The sequence below is a fragment of the Taudactylus pleione genome, unplaced genomic scaffold, assembly GCF_031769625.1.
Source record: "Taudactylus pleione unplaced genomic scaffold, aTauple2 ptg000408l, whole genome shotgun sequence".
In the NCBI taxonomy this organism is placed as follows: Eukaryota; Metazoa; Chordata; class Amphibia; order Anura; family Myobatrachidae; genus Taudactylus; species Taudactylus pleione.
The window spans coordinates 7,299,875-7,317,601 of NW_028284810.1; the positions used below are offsets into that span (position 1 = coordinate 7,299,875).

Here is a 17,727-nt window from a genome sequence, read left to right on the forward strand (position 1 = left end):
ATGTGAGCAGCAAGAGACTTTGGATCCCCAGATGTTTTTGAGGGAAAAACGGTCTACAAATGTATCAGCCCATCTCTCAATAGCATTTAGCCATGGTTGGACGGGCAACAACCCCTGAAAGCGAGTATATTGATTTCAGGCAAAGCTACCACCTACGTATCTGTAGAATCCGTCAGAGCAGGGATGGGAGGCATAGTAGCGCTCTTAATCAGATGAGTAACATGATGAGAATCCACCCCAGGAGGTGATCCCTATTACCCGCAATGACCCTCAGGGAATGGGTAACATGAGGCCAAACGCTTTTGTGATACCTCCAATCTGGCGATTGCCGGACCCCCGCCATGTGATCCACCCACTGTCAGAAAGAGGGGGAAAACAGCTGAAGACACTTTAATGCTTAAACTGAGGGTGATTTTTTTAGGTGCAGGTTCAACATCTATAACTAGGATGGACTTGACCGCCAGCACCCAAGCAGGGATAATAATACTTTTTAGGCTCCCCCTCATGTGAGAGGGATAGGAGTCCGAAACATCATCATCCTGTACTCCCTTAGCTGACAATCTGTGTCAGACAGCAGTGCAGACTGGGAAGTAACCACAGGGCATGTATTACGCCATCTTGCGTTTCGTAGAAATGACAACCACCCAGGACAGACTGTTGTGGTACCTGAAGGAATTGCATGTACTGTGAAAAATCCCGGTAGTCTGTGTCACAGGGGTAAACTGCAAGAACTGCGAGAGGTATCCCCAAGTGGGTATAAGACTACGGGGGCCGCCAGGCGATCTGCAATGGAGGCCTGGATCTTGAGAAAACAAACTGCCCAAGGGCTCCTGTAAGGGGCTCGGCACCTGATAGCACCAGACATAACCCTTCCCGAGTCAAATCCTCCGTACTCACACCTGCAGCACATGACTTGCAGGATAGCAAAAATGGGTGCAGTATCATGCTCTATTTCCTGGTCAGACATATCTGACCAACAATCATTGTGGAAATATCAGGCAGCGCTATACTGGTCCTGACTGGCAACGTGCAGCATGCAACAGTATGTGAACAACCTCACAAATATTGACAACTATATATATGTGAGGTCTCAGAACCACCCTAGGTACACCTGTATTAGGGCAGAAAAGGGATAGATATACACTGACAGGTGAGAGAAAAAGCACAGAAAGTCAGCACTAGCATAAGTCACATACAATGCAGAAATATATATACATAAACATTACATATAATATACTGCAAATGTCGCTACATTCAACTGCCCAGATTCAGTGTCTGGGAAGGCTATAGCGCTGTGTACACTGACCTAAATGGTGAGGTACGCAGGGGGACTGGACTCACTGACATCCTAGGAGATCTGCTGCATCCATAGAGGAAAATGGCCGCCTGGAGACCTCAGAGGAAGAGTGGCCCACGGAGGAAACAGCTCATTGACGCCGGACCATGCGCTGGAAAGGCGCGCTGAGCTGAGGAGCTGCTAGACAGGGAAGGCTGCCTCCCCTGGCTAGCAATTAGCCCCCAGGATACCGGGACTCACTGCCGCTATAATCCCTGGTGGTCTAGACAACTCGTTGGGTATGCCTCTATGGAGGGGGAGCCCACCTCCACCGCTAGCGCCTCCGGTCTGTCCCCAGAGACATAAGGCTGCATGCACACGCGGCAAGACTTACCTGTCCCCGTCGATCCGGCTGCAGCCCAAGGATTCCTCCAGAGTCCAGCTAGTACAGACTCTGGGGTCCCGCTGCGATCCCCAGATCAGTACTGGCATTGCAGCGCCGGCGGGGTGTAGGCGCGGCAGCTTGGACGTCCAATGAAGTCTGATGCTGCCGCTCTGAAGAGTAGTAAAAAATAATAAAATAAATTAAAACACTTAAAAATAAAATTTTATTTAAGCTTAGGGAGTGCTAAGCAGCCCCCCTGCGCCAAATGTAACCCAACTCCGGCCGGGCACCAACTCTGGCTTGGTGGTGGGGTTTAAGGGAGAGTGGACCCAGTGCATCCTGGGAGCTGAAAGCTTTAACTGCGTGGTGCCCGGATTTGGTTCTCAACCTATACCCGCAAGGTCAACTCTGTGGACCCCCTATGGACCCTGAAGTAGAAAATAACTTAAATGTCAATAGTCATAATGTCGACGTTGACCATGTCAACATTCATCATGTAGTCAGTGATGAATGTATGACATGTTAGAATGTCAACATTTTGTCCTGGTGGCCCAGTGATGACTTACCTTCTACTGACGGCTAAAGCGGCAGGGTCCTGGTGGTCATGTGACTGTCACTTCCGGGTCAGAGCTCCAATCCTTCGGCGGTCCCATAAGTATTTCTCCGCTATCCCTAACCCTCCCTCTAGTGCCTAACCCTAATATCCTCCCCACAGCCTAACTATAACCTCCCCGCAGACTAACTCTAACCCTCCCGCCACTTAACCCTAATGCCGACATTTCATGTTGACATTCTGAGAATGTTGACCAGTTTCCTGACATTTTAACAATGTTGATATCATAACTGTCAACATTATGGTGTCAACATCATGAATGTCAACATTGTTACTGTCGACCGTTTGATTACATCACCTTGTGTACATGAATGCTATTCTATATTAAATTCAGAATGCCACATAGAACTTTATTTCTGGGTATATATTACTGTGGGGTTTACTAAGCAATGCTTTTCAAAGCTGCTGCATCTTCATCAGTTTCTGATGCTGGATTTAAAGAGGCAATAATATTAAATACAAAATCAGACATGGTTTGTATATAATATTATTGCCCCTTTAATGATTTTTTTCAATTATCTTTTTATTTAATGCTTCACTGTAAACAAACCCTCAGAAATTGGTCTCTAAGAAAGGTCGTTGCTGTATACTGTTCTAGTTTGCTAATTTGCTACCTAGAAAGGAATCTTCACTGTATACCAGAGATAAGAAACAGGTCTAGTTTTAAAGTAGAAGCCAGGATTGAGTGTTTTCCACATACTGAACTTCTGAATTGTTCTAGGCTGTCTGTCATCAGGAGCAGAGACTCATCACAGCACCCCTCCTTCCCTGTCCCAGTGGATAGTAGAAACCTTCTACCTACTGTATATAACTACTATATAATACAGACAGCATCAGTGACCACCATATACTACACACAGCTTCAGTGACCGCCGTGTACTAGACAGCATTAGTGACCGCACTACAGACAGCATTAGTGACCACCATATACTACAGACGGAATCGGTATGTAATGCCGTCGGATGTGTTCCCGGCGGACGTAATACCGACGCCAGAAGCCCAAACAGTGCAGATCCCGACTAGGGCTGGTAAGTAACCTAACCTCCCCTCTCCCCCCCTAACCCTGCCTTAGTGGTGCCTAACCTTAACCCACCCTTCCCGCACTGTAAACCTAATCCTGCCGGGGGGGGGGTGCCTAACGCTAACCTTCCCCCAATGGTGCCTAACCCTAACCCACCCTTCCCCTATCCTAACCCTCCCCGGAGGGTGGGGTGCCTAGCCATAAGTCCCCCCAATGGTGCCTAAAACTAGCTCTCTCCCCCTCGCGCTAACAGTCCCTGCTTACCTTTGTTCAGGATGCCGGCTGTCGGGATTTCTATGTCTTGCTAAAGATAGGCGTTGGGATATAGAGCCTATGTTTAGTACCAGGTCGGACTTCCAGTGTCGGGATTCCGATGGCCAGCATTCTGAACATTAATTATGTAATATGAAAAATTAATGTACACATTATCTGTTCTTTGTATCCCATTATATGTATCCTCATTGTACTACCCACACAATTCTACTATCTAGAATTAGATGTGAACTGTCTATCAACTACACCCCGCCCACTTAGAAGGTGCCATCAATCAAACCCTGTACACACCCACCAGAGAGCAAGAACAAATGAGAATCAGCGACAAATTAATCCAGTAAGTATATCTAGGAGACCTGACTAACAGTACTTTACAATCCTTGAAAAAGGCTATACAAAGCGTTGGGACCCGAATCACATGCTAAAAAGACTAATGGTGCGTACACACTGGGCGATTAAAGTGGACGACTGAACGATATCGTTATCGTTCAGTCGTCCACTTTTAACACAAAAACAATGAACGATAACGACGACGCGCGTTCCCACGGGTCGTTCGTCATCATCGTTCGTCGGGTAAACATGCAGGCCAACCTGACGATGTCGTAAGGTTGCTGCATGTTGGGGAAGGGGGGAGAGAGCCCGGCGCTGAATGATATCGTTAATGATATCATTCAGCGGGTGTGCTCAATGTCATGAACGACATTGAGCACACCCTGCCGAGGACACACTAGACGATATCGCTCAGGGAGCATATCGTCTAGTGTGTACGCACGATAACAGCTACCCCATTGAGCAATTATCACAAGACCAGGAGCTATCCTCAGCGATCATAACAGGCGGAGGCAGCGGACACCACCAAGCAGCCGCGACAGAAAGGCCCAAGCAGGGAGCAGTTATGGACCACAGTACAGGAGACACAGCAGCCCGCCCGGCGAGGAAAGGGCAAGTACCATCAGGTCCAACTCTGCCTCCATTGTGACAGCCATCCCGGGCAGCAGCATGCTAGTACCGACACCCGGCATTGCAATAGGAGCTCCTCATTACACAGGACAGACAGAATTTTGGACTATACTACAGTAAAAGCACAGCGGACATCTATTAAACTGAACTCCCATTCCCATTGACCATCCCCTATCCACCACTCAACACATCTGTCCACGTCTGACACTGTCATCCACAACACACCCAAACTCCCTCTGTAGTCCTGTGCAACCCAGTCTGTCCTGTGTATTTTGGGCTCTTCCTTTTTACACCTAAAAGCCGACTATCTTGAGTATATTGCAATAATTTCTACATTCATAGTAATTCTGTTAATTACATTTATATTCCACATATTGGATAGATGTAACCAATTTTGTGAGTATATGATCTTAATTGTTTTACATTGCCCCTTGAACAGATATCAAGTCTAGTGAAAGGAATAAATTGCTTTTATTACATAGCCCATTGTCATCTGTCATTTATAAAAATTGATTTTGCACACAAAACATACAAGACAAAAATTGGAATTTCACATTAGGGTTGAGTGCTTGGCTTTTTTTCATTTAAAGACAATTGTGACATTAAGGGTGGTTACCCCTTAGACCCATAGCAGCTGCCCCCAAAAAGTGTATTTTTTTCAGATTGCACAAACACACACAAACCATTGATCCATTTTATATGTTTTATTGTTTATAATGTGTATTGCATTTATACTTACATTTACTACTGTTTCGTATAAGAATAAAACAAATAGACCCTGCCAAAGTTACCTTTATTGAATGAATTGCTTTAAAAAATAATCTCTTCATTGATTAGAGGGACACAAACCCTATTTTTATTTTTTTAATCCCTTTGTATTTATCTAATGTAAATATTAAAACTTGAATGTGCAAAAATATCCATATTAGGGAACTTCCATTTCTAATTTGGTATTAGTAAATCTGCTTGCTGAGCTCACAATTCAGTTTCGTTTCTCTTCTCCATGGTCTTTTTTTCTCCTCCTCGGGCTCTGCTGTCAATCAACATAGGCTTAATAATCTTCTTATGCACAATAATTTGGAGGTGTGGCCTGGTGGCAAGGGGCATGTAAGCCTCACTGGGGTGGGGTCAGTTCCGGAGAGGTTAGATAATATGATAGACAGAAGGGAAAGAAGTGTTAAATAAAATTTCTCACCTTTGTGATCATAGAGGGCCTGATTCAGCATGGAGTGCAACTGCAACAGTGTACACAGATCGATCGATGGTGCATACTGCGCATGCATATGCAGCACAGTGCGCATGCGTGAATTAGTATTTCAAACGCTTTGCAATCACTCAAGCAGAATAAAACCCATCGCAGAGTGAGTGACAGGCTGTGAGCATTTGGGGGTGGTGATGGGGGAGTGGTCGGAGAAAGTCAGGCGTGTCTGTCCGTTTGAACGCCGTTGCATGGGCATGCATAAATTAGCCACTGAAACGGCATACGCAGCTTCTGTACTCACTGTGTGCAACAAGACTTTCAGTTTCTGCAGCAGGTCAGACCTGCTGTAATTCTGCGTGAGGGGTTGATGTTATCGATGTATACGCAGGACTGAGAGGTATTATGGATGTGAGATAGCGGTAGTGGGCGTCTCTATGCTGGCTGTGTGAGGCTTTGCGATTGCATTCATTAGCATATTTTCGCAGCAGACCTCCGTGCAATTATGGAGCTGCGATCGCAATAGCGTTCCATGCTGAATCAGGCCCTGAGTGTGCAGACAGATAACATAAAACTAGCATATGAACTTCTCTTAACATTAGTTTTGAGTGTCCCTTTAATTCAACACAACCAACTACAATGGTAAATAAAGCTGCACTAGCACCATACGTTACAACAGAATGGCCAGCGGGGTCCAGAATTTAAGGGGTCTCTTTCGATATAGTTAGCCAATCTTCCACCCAATTCCCGACTGTAGTTGGTGGTTCAGAGGGGATACGTTTAGGAAGCCGGCGGCCGCAATCCTGACCGCAGGCTTACCGAATCTTCTATCTCGCCTGGGGTTAAATGACAGGCGTCTAAAATCTAAACGCCTGTCATTTTTCCGACGCTGGAAGACAGGCGCCCGGCATCCCGATCAAAATGCTGGGCGCCGCAAGTGGACAGCCGTGGGGGGGAGGGTTAGGTTTAGGGCACCTGCGGGGGAATTAGAGTTAAGCACCCCCACGGGGGGTTTAGGCAGCGGGGAAGGAGGGGTTAGGCACTTAGAGGGGGGAGGTTAGGGTTAGGCACTTTGGTGGGGAGGTTACGGTTAGGCACCCCTGAGGGTTAGGGGGGTTGGTTAGGTTAGTAAGTACTTACCTTAGGGACGACCGGGATTTCCAGCGCTGTCGGGCTTCCGCTGCCGGGCTCTGCTCTTTTGTCTGGCTGCCGCAGCAGGGAATCGAACCGCCGGTCATGCGGCAGCCAGCTTTTCATACCGAATGCGTCCAGAGGTTGGATGACGTGATTTGCATTGAATTGCCCAGCCCCCAACTGTAAAATGCTGTATTTTGCAGCAAGGGATGAGGCCACGATAAAATCGGGGACCCAAACCCGCCCATCGTGTAAGGTTGCTCCCTAAGGGAGGAATCGGTAGCGCCTGGCCGACAACAGCAGCGTTCCCGGCAGCGGAAGCCTGACAGCTCTGGAAATCCCGATCGTAAAAAGGTAAGTATTCTCTAAACCTAACCCCCTAACCCTCCTTAGGGGTGCCTAACCCCACCTTCCCTGCTGCCTAAACCTAAGTCCCCCGGGGGGGGGTGCCCTAAACCTAACCTTCCCCACCCGCGGCTGTCTGCTCGCGACGCCCGGCATCCCTTCGATCGGGATGCCGGGCACCGGTCTCCCGGTGTCGGGGAAATGTCAGGCGTCTACATCTAGACGCCCGGCATTTCATCCCTACGGGACTCTCCCAAAGGGGATTTTAGAGCTGTTAGCAGATGTAACTACCGCCTAGCAAAATGTTTTACTAAAGTGCTCTCTGCAGCTGTTTTTACTGGTGCGCCCCCAATTGTGAGCAGAACAAGTAATAAGCCACTATAAAAATATTGAGCTTGTGATTAATCCTCCTGCTCAACACTTCTCCACTATTTAAAGCTGGCGAACTAAACTTATTCACTGGTACCATCAAACTTATTCATCTGGTACCATCAGTGCTGCTATTGTATCATGCGTTGTGGTGGCATGCATCTATCATTTGCAAAGCATCCGATGGTTCAGCCATTGATTGTTTATGTATGCGCAGAGCCAGTGGGAACTGCATGTGAGTGAGTGCTAAAATAGCAACTGGGTTGCTTCGGAAAACAAGATAAAGGAATTGTGGCAGCCATCGCTTACCTAGCACTGAATAGAAAAACCCTCACCATTGGTAAAAAAACAAACATTGATGGTTATGAACTATCCGATTCTGATGGCCATTCCTACCCTGAATGGGAGACCTCCGAATGTTGCATAAACTCTCCCACTCTCTAAAGAGTAGCCCAGACAAGGAAGTGGGCTGTCCGAGGGCATAATAATGGGATTCGAAGCAAATTCTACCATTATATCCCTGCCCACTACCTCACAACGCTAATCGCAGCACTGGTCAGAAGGGGCGAAGCTGCTATGACGCATTTTTTAAGTCAGCAAATACAGGTTAAGATCACCTTAGTATATTGATAATCTTGTATGCAGGTGCTAGAGCAGCTTTCAGTGGGAAGTCTGTCTGCAGAGCATTATGTGTACCTGTTGAATGTTGCAATCTGCCTAGTCACTGCCACTCTGTTACCACTTCCACTTAGGTACACTGCCACCCTCCCCTGCTGTCACAGAAGTAAGCTCATGTTAAAATAAAAAAGAATGAGCCTCATTTTTTTCGGTAGTGGATAAATCCCCTTCAGTAGTTGCACCCTGACGTCATCAGTTACTGTCCGTCATTTCTTACTATCCACGTGGACATAGAGGGGGAATATAAACCCGTGGCGAGCAAAGAGACCCACCGTGCGCAAAGCGTGGCGAGCGAAGCGAGCCCACGAGGTGACAAGTTTCTTGTTATGGTTAACTGTATGGGCATGGAACCGCACTTCCGCCCTCTATGTACGTCACTTCCAGGTACTAATAATTTTTTCCCCATGTGAAAAATGGCGCCGTTGGCCTCAGCTACGCTGCGTGTGATGTCACGTGGGGGCGGAAACGTGCAGCTGACGATGGGAGTTTTGAAGCTTTTCTCTTAGTGGTGCCGGAGCTGGCGCCGCCTCGTTACTCACTGATCCCGTAATAAGTAAGGGCATGGCGGCGGCGGAGGACGAGGTGTCCGAGTTCCTCAGCCAGAACCGGGAGACGGCTGCCTGGGTGGAGAGCCTGCGGTGGGAGTGTGAGTCGGACAAGCTGTGGCGGCATCGGAGAGAGTTCATTCTGCGGAACATGAGCGACTTCTGTTCGGCTGGGGAGCTGCCCGAGTCTAACCACAAGGGCCTGGACCGGCTGATCGCCTACTCCATGGTGTGGTGTAACCATGTCTTCACCGGCTGCCGGTAAGTGTCCCGGCCGGTCTGACACCGTGCTGCGGGGTCTCCCTGCCTGTGAGTGAAGGGGGAGTACCCAGTTTGTGCGGGCACCCTGGTTTGCTCTATGGTTATCCCTCCTGCAAATATATCATATTGTGGGTGTGCCCAACAATCCATGAACCCATTTGTATACTGTGAGTTGTGTTGTATAACTCGTTCTGTCTTTTCTGCCACTTGTTGTGTTGTGTTCCACCCTGGCTGTGTATGTGCCTGGAATACGTGTCTTGTCAGTGGTAAACTTCAGCTGCCATTGTGAGAAACCCTGTCCTTACATGCATTAGCTCAGGGGTAGCCAACCTCGGTCCTCGAGAGCTACTAACAGGTCACGTTTTCCAGACCACCTAGCTTTTGCGCAGGTGTATTTATTACTCACTAAGGGCGGGATGGGTTGGGTATGGATTGCTTACGGTTGGGATGCCCCTGGTCAGAATACAGACACCCATCAGGAAACCAGGTAAGTCTAACCCTCCCTCCCCGATGCCTAAGCCTAAAGGCCCCCATAAGTCAGAGATTGATGGCAGCAATCGTGCAATTTGCAATTGATTGCAGAATTGCCACAGTCGATTGTGCATAAAAATCTTTCCCTTTTTCAATCGATTGCAAATTGCACGATTGCTGCAATCAATCTCTGATGTATGGGGGCCTTAACATCCCCCCCCCCCCCCCCCGCATCCTAAACCCAACACTCCATCCCTGGTGCCTAAACTGAACAAACCCCCCCCCAGTGCCTAACCCTCCCCTAACTGGCGATACTTACCTTCTGGATGCCGTCGGTCAGGATGCTGGTGTCTGGATGCCGATGCTGTCAAAATTTCGGAGACGGTATTTAGACCGGTGGCATACTGGATGCCCACGGCATACTGGAATGCCGACTACATCCCGGGCGGGATGCATCCTGTTGGTCTTCTGTTTGGATTCCTCTCACAACACTCTGCGGAAAAAAGCCCATAGGCTTCTATGGGTAACGCCATCAGGAAGATGGTGTTACCCACCGCAACAAAGCCACGTAGTGCATCGCATTCCTGGGCTTGGTGCATATGAGATGCTGTCAAACCTGCATTTTCGGGGTTTGACTGCATTTCTCACCTTGCTGCATCCCGCCCTAACACATTTGAAAAGATTGACAGCTGGAGCTAATTTGCATCATTTGCGATTCTGTGAGTAGACATGGAAAACATGCACTGTTGGTAGCTCTCGAGTACCAAAGTTGGCTACTCCTGCATTAGCGAAGTGTGTTTTCTGTTGATGCCACCTAAAACTTATTTTTCCCCCTGGCACAGAATATTCCCCTCACCCTATTACTAAGTGAAGCTGGTACGTCAGATAGCCTCCTCCATCAGTCCTGCAACAGCCCTGAGTGTGTTTCGACAAGTGGGAACTCCGACATCATCGTCATTGTGGGCACAGAATCCTTTCTTATCCAGTGGAACAAAATCCTGCTAGGCATGGATCCCACATTTCTGTTTGTGGCGTGTTGTATATTAGACTTTGTAGAGTGATAAATAATCCTGTAGCATTAAACCAGCCTGCATAGTTGAACACACGCCACCGCCGCACACATGTATTTCTGTGAATATCTTCTTGTTCAGTGTTAAATTATTTTAATTTTTTTTTTTTTTTTTTTCTTTCAGTTATCCTCATCCCGTTATGGAAAAAGTCCTTAAAATGGCAGAAACTATAAAGGTGACTGATGCACCAGTCCACACAACACGAGATGAACTGGTTTCCAAGGTGAAGAAAAGAGGGATTTCAAGTAGCAATGGTTAGCAGAACATAGATGTAAACCATAAGGACTGTGATATAAGATTCAGTGCATCAATGTGTGTTACATGAGAACAACACTGAGTCAAGTGTATTTTGCCAGTGTGCGTATGGAATTTGGTGATAACATGATTGGATGCTGGGTATGTATGCTATTATAGCTGTGACACCTAGAAATGTATAGGTGTAGTTCTGGGTGAACCGCACTCCGGTTTACATAGATAGGTTTCGTAGATCCTAAGAGCTTTCTCTGTTTTAGAAATCTGTAGTAAAAGACAGTGTTTGCATCATTTGTGTTCCCAATTCATCACTGAATCAAATACGCAACCTGCAGTGGACAGTCAGTGCCAAGTTTATTCATTGTTTCAGTGTATTTAGATATTTGAAACTGATTATTCTGTGTGGGGCACAGTAGTGTGCCAGATCCTCAAAAGCCCACAAGCCATTTAACTGAATTCACAATCACCACCTGTACCTGGTTTTTGCAAGGTATATTTCCCTTGGATTGTGTTCACTTCACCAGGGTCCATTTCAATCACATAATTTGAAGTCATGTAAAAGGGTATTGAAGAGAGATTTTCAGAACTGCTGCTTTGCCATGTATGAACTGCTGTTCAGTATGTATGTGTGTTTACTGTTAAGACCATATTCATGTTTCAAGGTGGAAAAGGGATATTTATAGTTCCTATCTTTTTGTTCTACAGAAGGGGTAGAGGAAGAACCTCTGAAGAAGCAAAGATCTGCTGATAGCACATATACAGAACCTGTAGGCCAGCATACTGATGAGTTGAGTTCATTGCATGCTCCCTGCAGCGAGGCACAAAGGACAGACACGGGCTGTTACCAACCTGCCCCTCAGCAAGGAAATAATAACCATGAATGTCATCAACAGACAGTGAAAGCTCAGTTACAGTCCAGTGTGAATACTGTGAAAGCTCCTCGCAAACTGACTTCTGAAGACACTAAGGAACGCCAGTCGTTCTTTAACAGACTCTACAAGACTGTAGCCTGGAAGTTGGTTTCTGCAGGAGGATTCGGCCCCAGCCTCAACCATTTAGAACTTCTGGGCAATTCTATTGAGTCTTTAAAATCTACGTTGGACATTGCTTTTGTACCGCTAAAGGAATTGGCAGATTTGCCTCAAAATAAGACCTCTCAGGAAAGCATTGTGTGTGAACTAAGGTGCCAGGCGGTCTATTTGGGCATGGGTTGTGGAAAAACAAAGGAAAATGCTAAAGCTGTGGCTTCTAGAGAGGCAATAAAACTTTTTCTGAAAAAGAAAGTAGTGGTGAGAATATGCAAGAGGAAATACTGTGGCCGGGAAGTTGAAGACTTGGTTCTTCTAGACGACGATTCGCGCTCCCCAAACTTGCCTCCTGCATTGAAAAACCCCTTGGATCTAATTTAAGAGACTTTCATGTTTTAAACCCTAGAAAATAATATAGATGCCTAATACTTTATATATTAAAATACAGATTTATTTTTTTTTTCAAATGTTGGATTCTTTCATTCACTTTTAATAGGTAAAATGTCACCTATATTAGCTGAGGCATGTTTTGCTTCAGAAATTGACTTTTTGCTTTCTACTTGGGTTATCTTAGTTTAATTTGTGGTGTTTTTTTCATTCTTTGTACAGACATTTAAATTATTGATATTGTTTTAATCTTCCTGGTTTTTTTTTCTTTATGGAATCCCTTTCACACATTGCTTACACCACTTTTTTTATTTCCAGGTTATGATTTACAAATAACATCTTTATTTTACTGCTAACTTTAATCCCAGTCCATATGCTTCATGAAAATGTCAGTTTTGACATCATTAAATGTGCTTTTGTTTTTGATAGTGTGACTTGTTGCCAAGATGTTTTTATTTTTTGTCTTTTCTTTTAAGTTACTAGTAAACCCAACAGCCGGTTAGACAGCTTATACTGAAATCTTTACACTTGGAAATACAGGTTGACTCTTCTGTTGCAATGACAAAACTATTACTTAAAGCACACCTATCACTACGCTCCTTATGCATATTTACATCCATGCCTTGTGCGATCCCATGGTGACTCGCTCACTTGGAGAGCACTTTTTCGGGTGCGCTATGCTTCCTCTAGCTCTCACCAACAGTAAAGCTGTGACTTGTATCGCTGCAGTGTGAGGCTTGGTTGTACTGTCAGATGACTGCTCCTTCTCTCTTCATGTTACAACTTCTGTGTTGTGTGGCTGGAGGAGAAGTCTTCCAGAGAGAGCGAAAGAAACATCCCAATAGAGGACCCGCGACAGGAAGTGTCCCCCCAAACCACCTCTTATACTTGGGTTTATCTTGCATTAAAATAACATTTTATATTTCTAATGCTCTGACCTTAGGCTCATTTTATCTTATTTAATGGGTAAAAACTGGCATTGTGTTTTCACAGAACATGGTCACAAATGTGAATGGTACCACAAAAATCAAGATTGAGTTTCTTATGCTCTGCGTGTTGTTTTCCTTGTTAAATAAAATCTGTTGAAGCATTAATCTACTTAAAGATGCATTAGCACCTACACATAACCTCCACCCTAACCTAGCCAGATCCTGTGGGTTACTCCATACACCTGTCTATTCCTGCGGCGACTCCTGATTCTGTAAGAAAGAACTGGTACAGCAATTTCATTCACTACCTTACAATCTCTGCAATGGTGTGTGTGGGGATAGTGAATGGGATTACAAGTCCTTGATTTCTTGATCAATTTCTTGATTGTGATTTATGATTTTTCCTCCATATTTTTTGTGGGGGTCTGTGGAAAGAACGGGGTCCCTGGAACAACTGCCCATTGGGACTTTGGATACGTGAGGTAGTATGTTAGTAAAGCCGTGCTTGTAGGTGGTAGTGTAGCTTTAAATCTAATTCAGTTGCTGCTGTATGTTTTTTTTTGTTTTTGTTTTTTTTTTTTTCCACCCCCCCACATCATTTTGTAAAGAAATTCTATTTAAAAAAAAAAAAAAAACCCTACACAAGTTAATCTGAAGAAGGGATCACATTGTATCACAACCAAAATGCTTTACAGCATATATGGTCATCTTTCTCCCTTAAGCCATCTCCTTGGCCTCTGTCACTGTGCAATGTGGGTCTTTGCTGATGTTGGTGCTACTCCTTTTGGGGGCCATGAATGCGGTGGTACCAGTAAAATTTGCACGTGATATTGGTGCATGCGTCGCTGGCATTATCAAAGTGATTAGTTTGACTCTTTAGGGGTTTTTAAGCCTAGCACACACTATACGATTTCTCGGACGATATGACCGGTTCCGTTGGATCGGAACAACCTATCGTCCAAATCGTGTTGTGTGTACCCACTACATCGGCTGTTACGCGCTCTTGTGGGTTTATTGGCCGCATCGTCGGGTCATCCCTACATGCAGCTCACCTGAGGTTGCGACTGACGACACCATGCAGCGGGATGTGGCGGGGGCCGACACGTCGGGCACCGGATCGTCAAGTGTGTACGGGCCGTCTGATATGTCGGCCTGTCGTTGGAGAGGGCGGCAATCGCATCGCTGGGTACACATTATATAGTGTGTACCCAGCTTTAAAGACCTAAAAAGCAGATTTTTATAGTTGTAACATGCACGTTAAATCAGTCTTGCCATATGGAAAAGTGGTGCATTGCAGCGAATATGAAAACTTACAGGATAATGAATAAAAAGAATTAGAAAAATACTAATTTGGCTATTGATTAATTGTTATGCTGTGTACTACAACAAAGTGGAGTAACGTCTGATACTTCAAATCGGCCTTAGATCCATAGCTGTAAACTTAAGTCAGCCATGTATGAGCTTGTTGCTAAGGCTGACAGATTTAATATTCAATTTTGGCCACACATAAATGTGTTCAAATGTTATAAGAGCCAGGAATTCAGCTATGTGGAACCAGCAGCTAGATAACCTCAGTGGCCTGGTAGTGCTGCTGAGAGATGACCGGACCATATGGTCCTATCTTCCTACTGCATTTTATATAAAAGATAATTATCCAATGGATTCTGGGGGAACTATTATCTGGTGTCATTGGTGTGGCTGGGCCTTCTCTCACTGTGGATTGCCATTAATGACACTGGTGCTCCAGGCTGATAGATGTGTTGTGACTAAGTGACCTTCCTTAGTTATACCTGTAAGCAAGGAAATAAACTAGACTGCAGTGTTTCCATGACTAGTTGAAGACAATACATCTGTTATATTTGAGCAACAAGTGATACAGCGGCTGATTTCATATATTTTACATTTCATGAGCCCTTCCAGTAAACTAAAACATGTTTTTAATGGGCCAATTTAAAAAAGAGAAAAAAATATTTTGAGAGTAGTTCTCCTTCAACTTTAGGGGTCAATCCACGTACTCGCGATGTACTCACTGGTGCAAGTCATCGCAACAACAGGCACACAGAAGACCTACAGCCTCCTAACTCCTCGGTGGTGCCTAAACCTAACACCCCTCCTCCCCGCAGCCTAACCCTCCCCGGCGGGTCCCTAAACCCAACCCCCCCATCCCCGGCCAAACCCTAACCCACATACGTGCCTTCGGAATGCCAGCTGTTGGGATGTCGATGTCTGTATCCTGACGTCCAGCATCTTGACTGGATCCCTATAGAACGCAATAACTGCGACACTCGAGACAACATTGGTCACACACAACCTGATGTGGATAAGCATAAATAGAAAATATATACAAAGGATATTCTGATAAATGGGTTGGATACAAAACAGCAGGAGTTCTCTGCAATCTAATGGTAAATGGTTATACCGTTAGAAGGAATAGAAATGCAAGCTGCCACTCCACATTGTAAAAACTTGCTTTCCCAGGTGCCCTCAGAGGGTAAAGAATACCAAACAATAGAATGTAATAACTGGCACTCGCAGGTCCTTTTTTAATTAGACTTCAGACCTATATATATATTTTTTCTTTCTCATTCTATACAATATTTTTAATAATTTTGTGTACATACATGAAATGTATTTGTTTCATATACACACAGCCTGAAGGTAATTTTATACAATATATTTAATAAACTCTGTGCCTTAAACATAGTTTGTATACAGTAAACCATCAGAAAGCAAAGGTTTCATTATCTCAGTCATGCTCAAACAATTCCGTGTTTTGGATAGTTGGATATGGGAGACTCAACCTATGTATTTGTGTGTGTATATTTATTTTTTTGCTTTATTATTATTTTTTATTATTATGCTTAATTTTCTATTACCATTGTTACACAGTCTGTAAGTTTCTATTACCATTGTTACACAGTCTGTAACTAGCCACGTGGTGATGACGGGATACTCCTGTACACACAACCTACTGCACTCTGGCCAGCAGAATTTTCCAATTGGCTCCCATTGGAATTTGGTTTTTAAAGAATGTAACATTTGAGGTGCATGTACGTGTTAATTACAGATCAGTTGTACACACAATTACTAAAATGTCCAAAGAAATTGGTTACTATGGCCAGCATGAGACTAGGCAAATACATTTACAGTACAAAGAGATTAAAGGGTTTAATAGATGAATGTACCTGCCACTTTCAAATGAAAAATAGGTGTTTATGCATTTTGTTTTGTTTTAAATGCCCATTCAAGTGAACAGAGAGGCACACAAAAGCACTTTTGGATGCAGCCTATCACTTCTATGGAAATCAATTTGATACAGAAGAGCACAGTAAGTTCCTCAAGAAGGCCTGAAGCCTTACAAGTTAACAGAGTTGATGTACACTTCCAATGCAGGGTTTAATATATATATATATATATATATATATATATATATATATATATAGGGGCTGGCTGGCAACTTTTAGCCTGGGGGGCAAATGCATGCAGGCGGCCCTGGAAGAGGAGTAGCGTGTAGCCAGGGTGCCCGAAAGAACGTGTGTGCTGCGGCTTCCTCCCTCAAGTGTTCTAGGGAGGAGGCGGGTCCATATGGGATTAATGTAAGGTAAAAATAAAGATTAGGGCCAGCCCCCTGTCGTAGTGCCCATATGCAGTGCCACCCTGTGCCACAGGAGGACACCCTTATGCAGGCCTCAAGTAGTGCCCCGAGTAGTGATCCCCCCTATGCAGTGCCCCTTGTGCCCCCAGTAGTAAGCCCCTTATATAGTGCCCCCAGTAGTGGTAACACTTATGCAGTGCCCCTTAAATAGTGGCCCCAGTTGTAGTCTTCCCCCTATGCAGTACCCCCACTATTGCCCTTTATATAGAGCCCCCAACTCTATATAAAGGGCACCCCTCGATGCAGTGCCCTTTATATAGAGCTGGGGGCTCTATATAAAGTCCCCTCCCCCCTATGTAGTGCCCCTAGTAGTAGTCCCCTCCCCCACATGCAATGCCCCTAGTAGTAGTCCCCTCCCCTTGTAGTGCCCCTAGTAGTAGTCCCCTCCAGTAGTAGTACCCCCCTTGTAGTGCCCCCAGTAGTAGTAGTCCTGCCCTTGCAGTGCCCCCAGTAGTAGTCCCCCCCCTTGTAGTGCCCCCAGTAGTAGTAGTCCCCCCCTTGTGCCCCCAGTAGTAGTAGTCCCCCCCTTGTAGTGCCCCCAGTAGTAGTATCCCCCCCCTTGTAATGCCCCCAGTAGTAGTAGTCCCCCCCTTGTAGTGCCCCCAGTAGTAGTATTCCCCCCCCTTGTAGTGCCCCCAGTAGTATTCCCCCCCTTGTAGTGCCCCCAGTAGTATTCCCCCCTGTAGTGCTCCAAGTAGTCCCCCCCTTGTAGTGCTCCCAGTAGTCCCCCCGTGTAGTGCCCCCAGTAGTATATACCTGAGTCCAATTAAGAGACTCAGGTATATATTGATGCAAAGTACTACTTGGAATTGTACCTTGACAAAGGTCCATGGTTAGGACCGAAACGTCGGAGCTTTACTATGATGCTGTAAATTTT

At 45.5% G+C, this 17,727-nt stretch overlaps 1 protein-coding gene across 1 annotated transcript; it reads left to right on the forward strand.

Annotated features, from left to right (window-relative positions):
• Positions 1–8,674: 8,674 nt before the first annotated feature.
• On the forward strand, positions 8,675–12,346 carry CDKN2AIP (CDKN2A interacting protein). Its single transcript, XM_088446947.1, has 3 exons — positions 8,675–9,058; positions 10,723–10,853; positions 11,557–12,346. Exons 1-3 carry the CDS (start codon positions 8,814–8,816, stop codon positions 12,258–12,260), a joined length of 1,080 nt encoding a protein of 359 aa, XP_088303073.1. The 5' UTR covers positions 8,675–8,813; the 3' UTR covers positions 12,261–12,346.
• Positions 12,347–17,727: the final 5,381 nt, after the last annotated feature.

Bases quoted from the DNA above. Each gene is read 5' to 3' on its own strand.
- CDKN2AIP (XM_088446947.1), top strand. From the start codon at position 8,814: ATGGCGGCGGCGGAGGACGAGGTGTCCGAGTTCCTCAGCCAGAACCGG. The intron at 9,059-10,722 runs GTAAGTGTCCCG...TTTTTCTTTCAG, and splicing joins CATGTCTTCACCGGCTGCCG to TTATCCTCATCCCGTTATGG. The intron at 10,854-11,556 runs GTTAGCAGAACA...TTTGTTCTACAG, and splicing joins AGGGATTTCAAGTAGCAATG to AAGGGGTAGAGGAAGAACCT.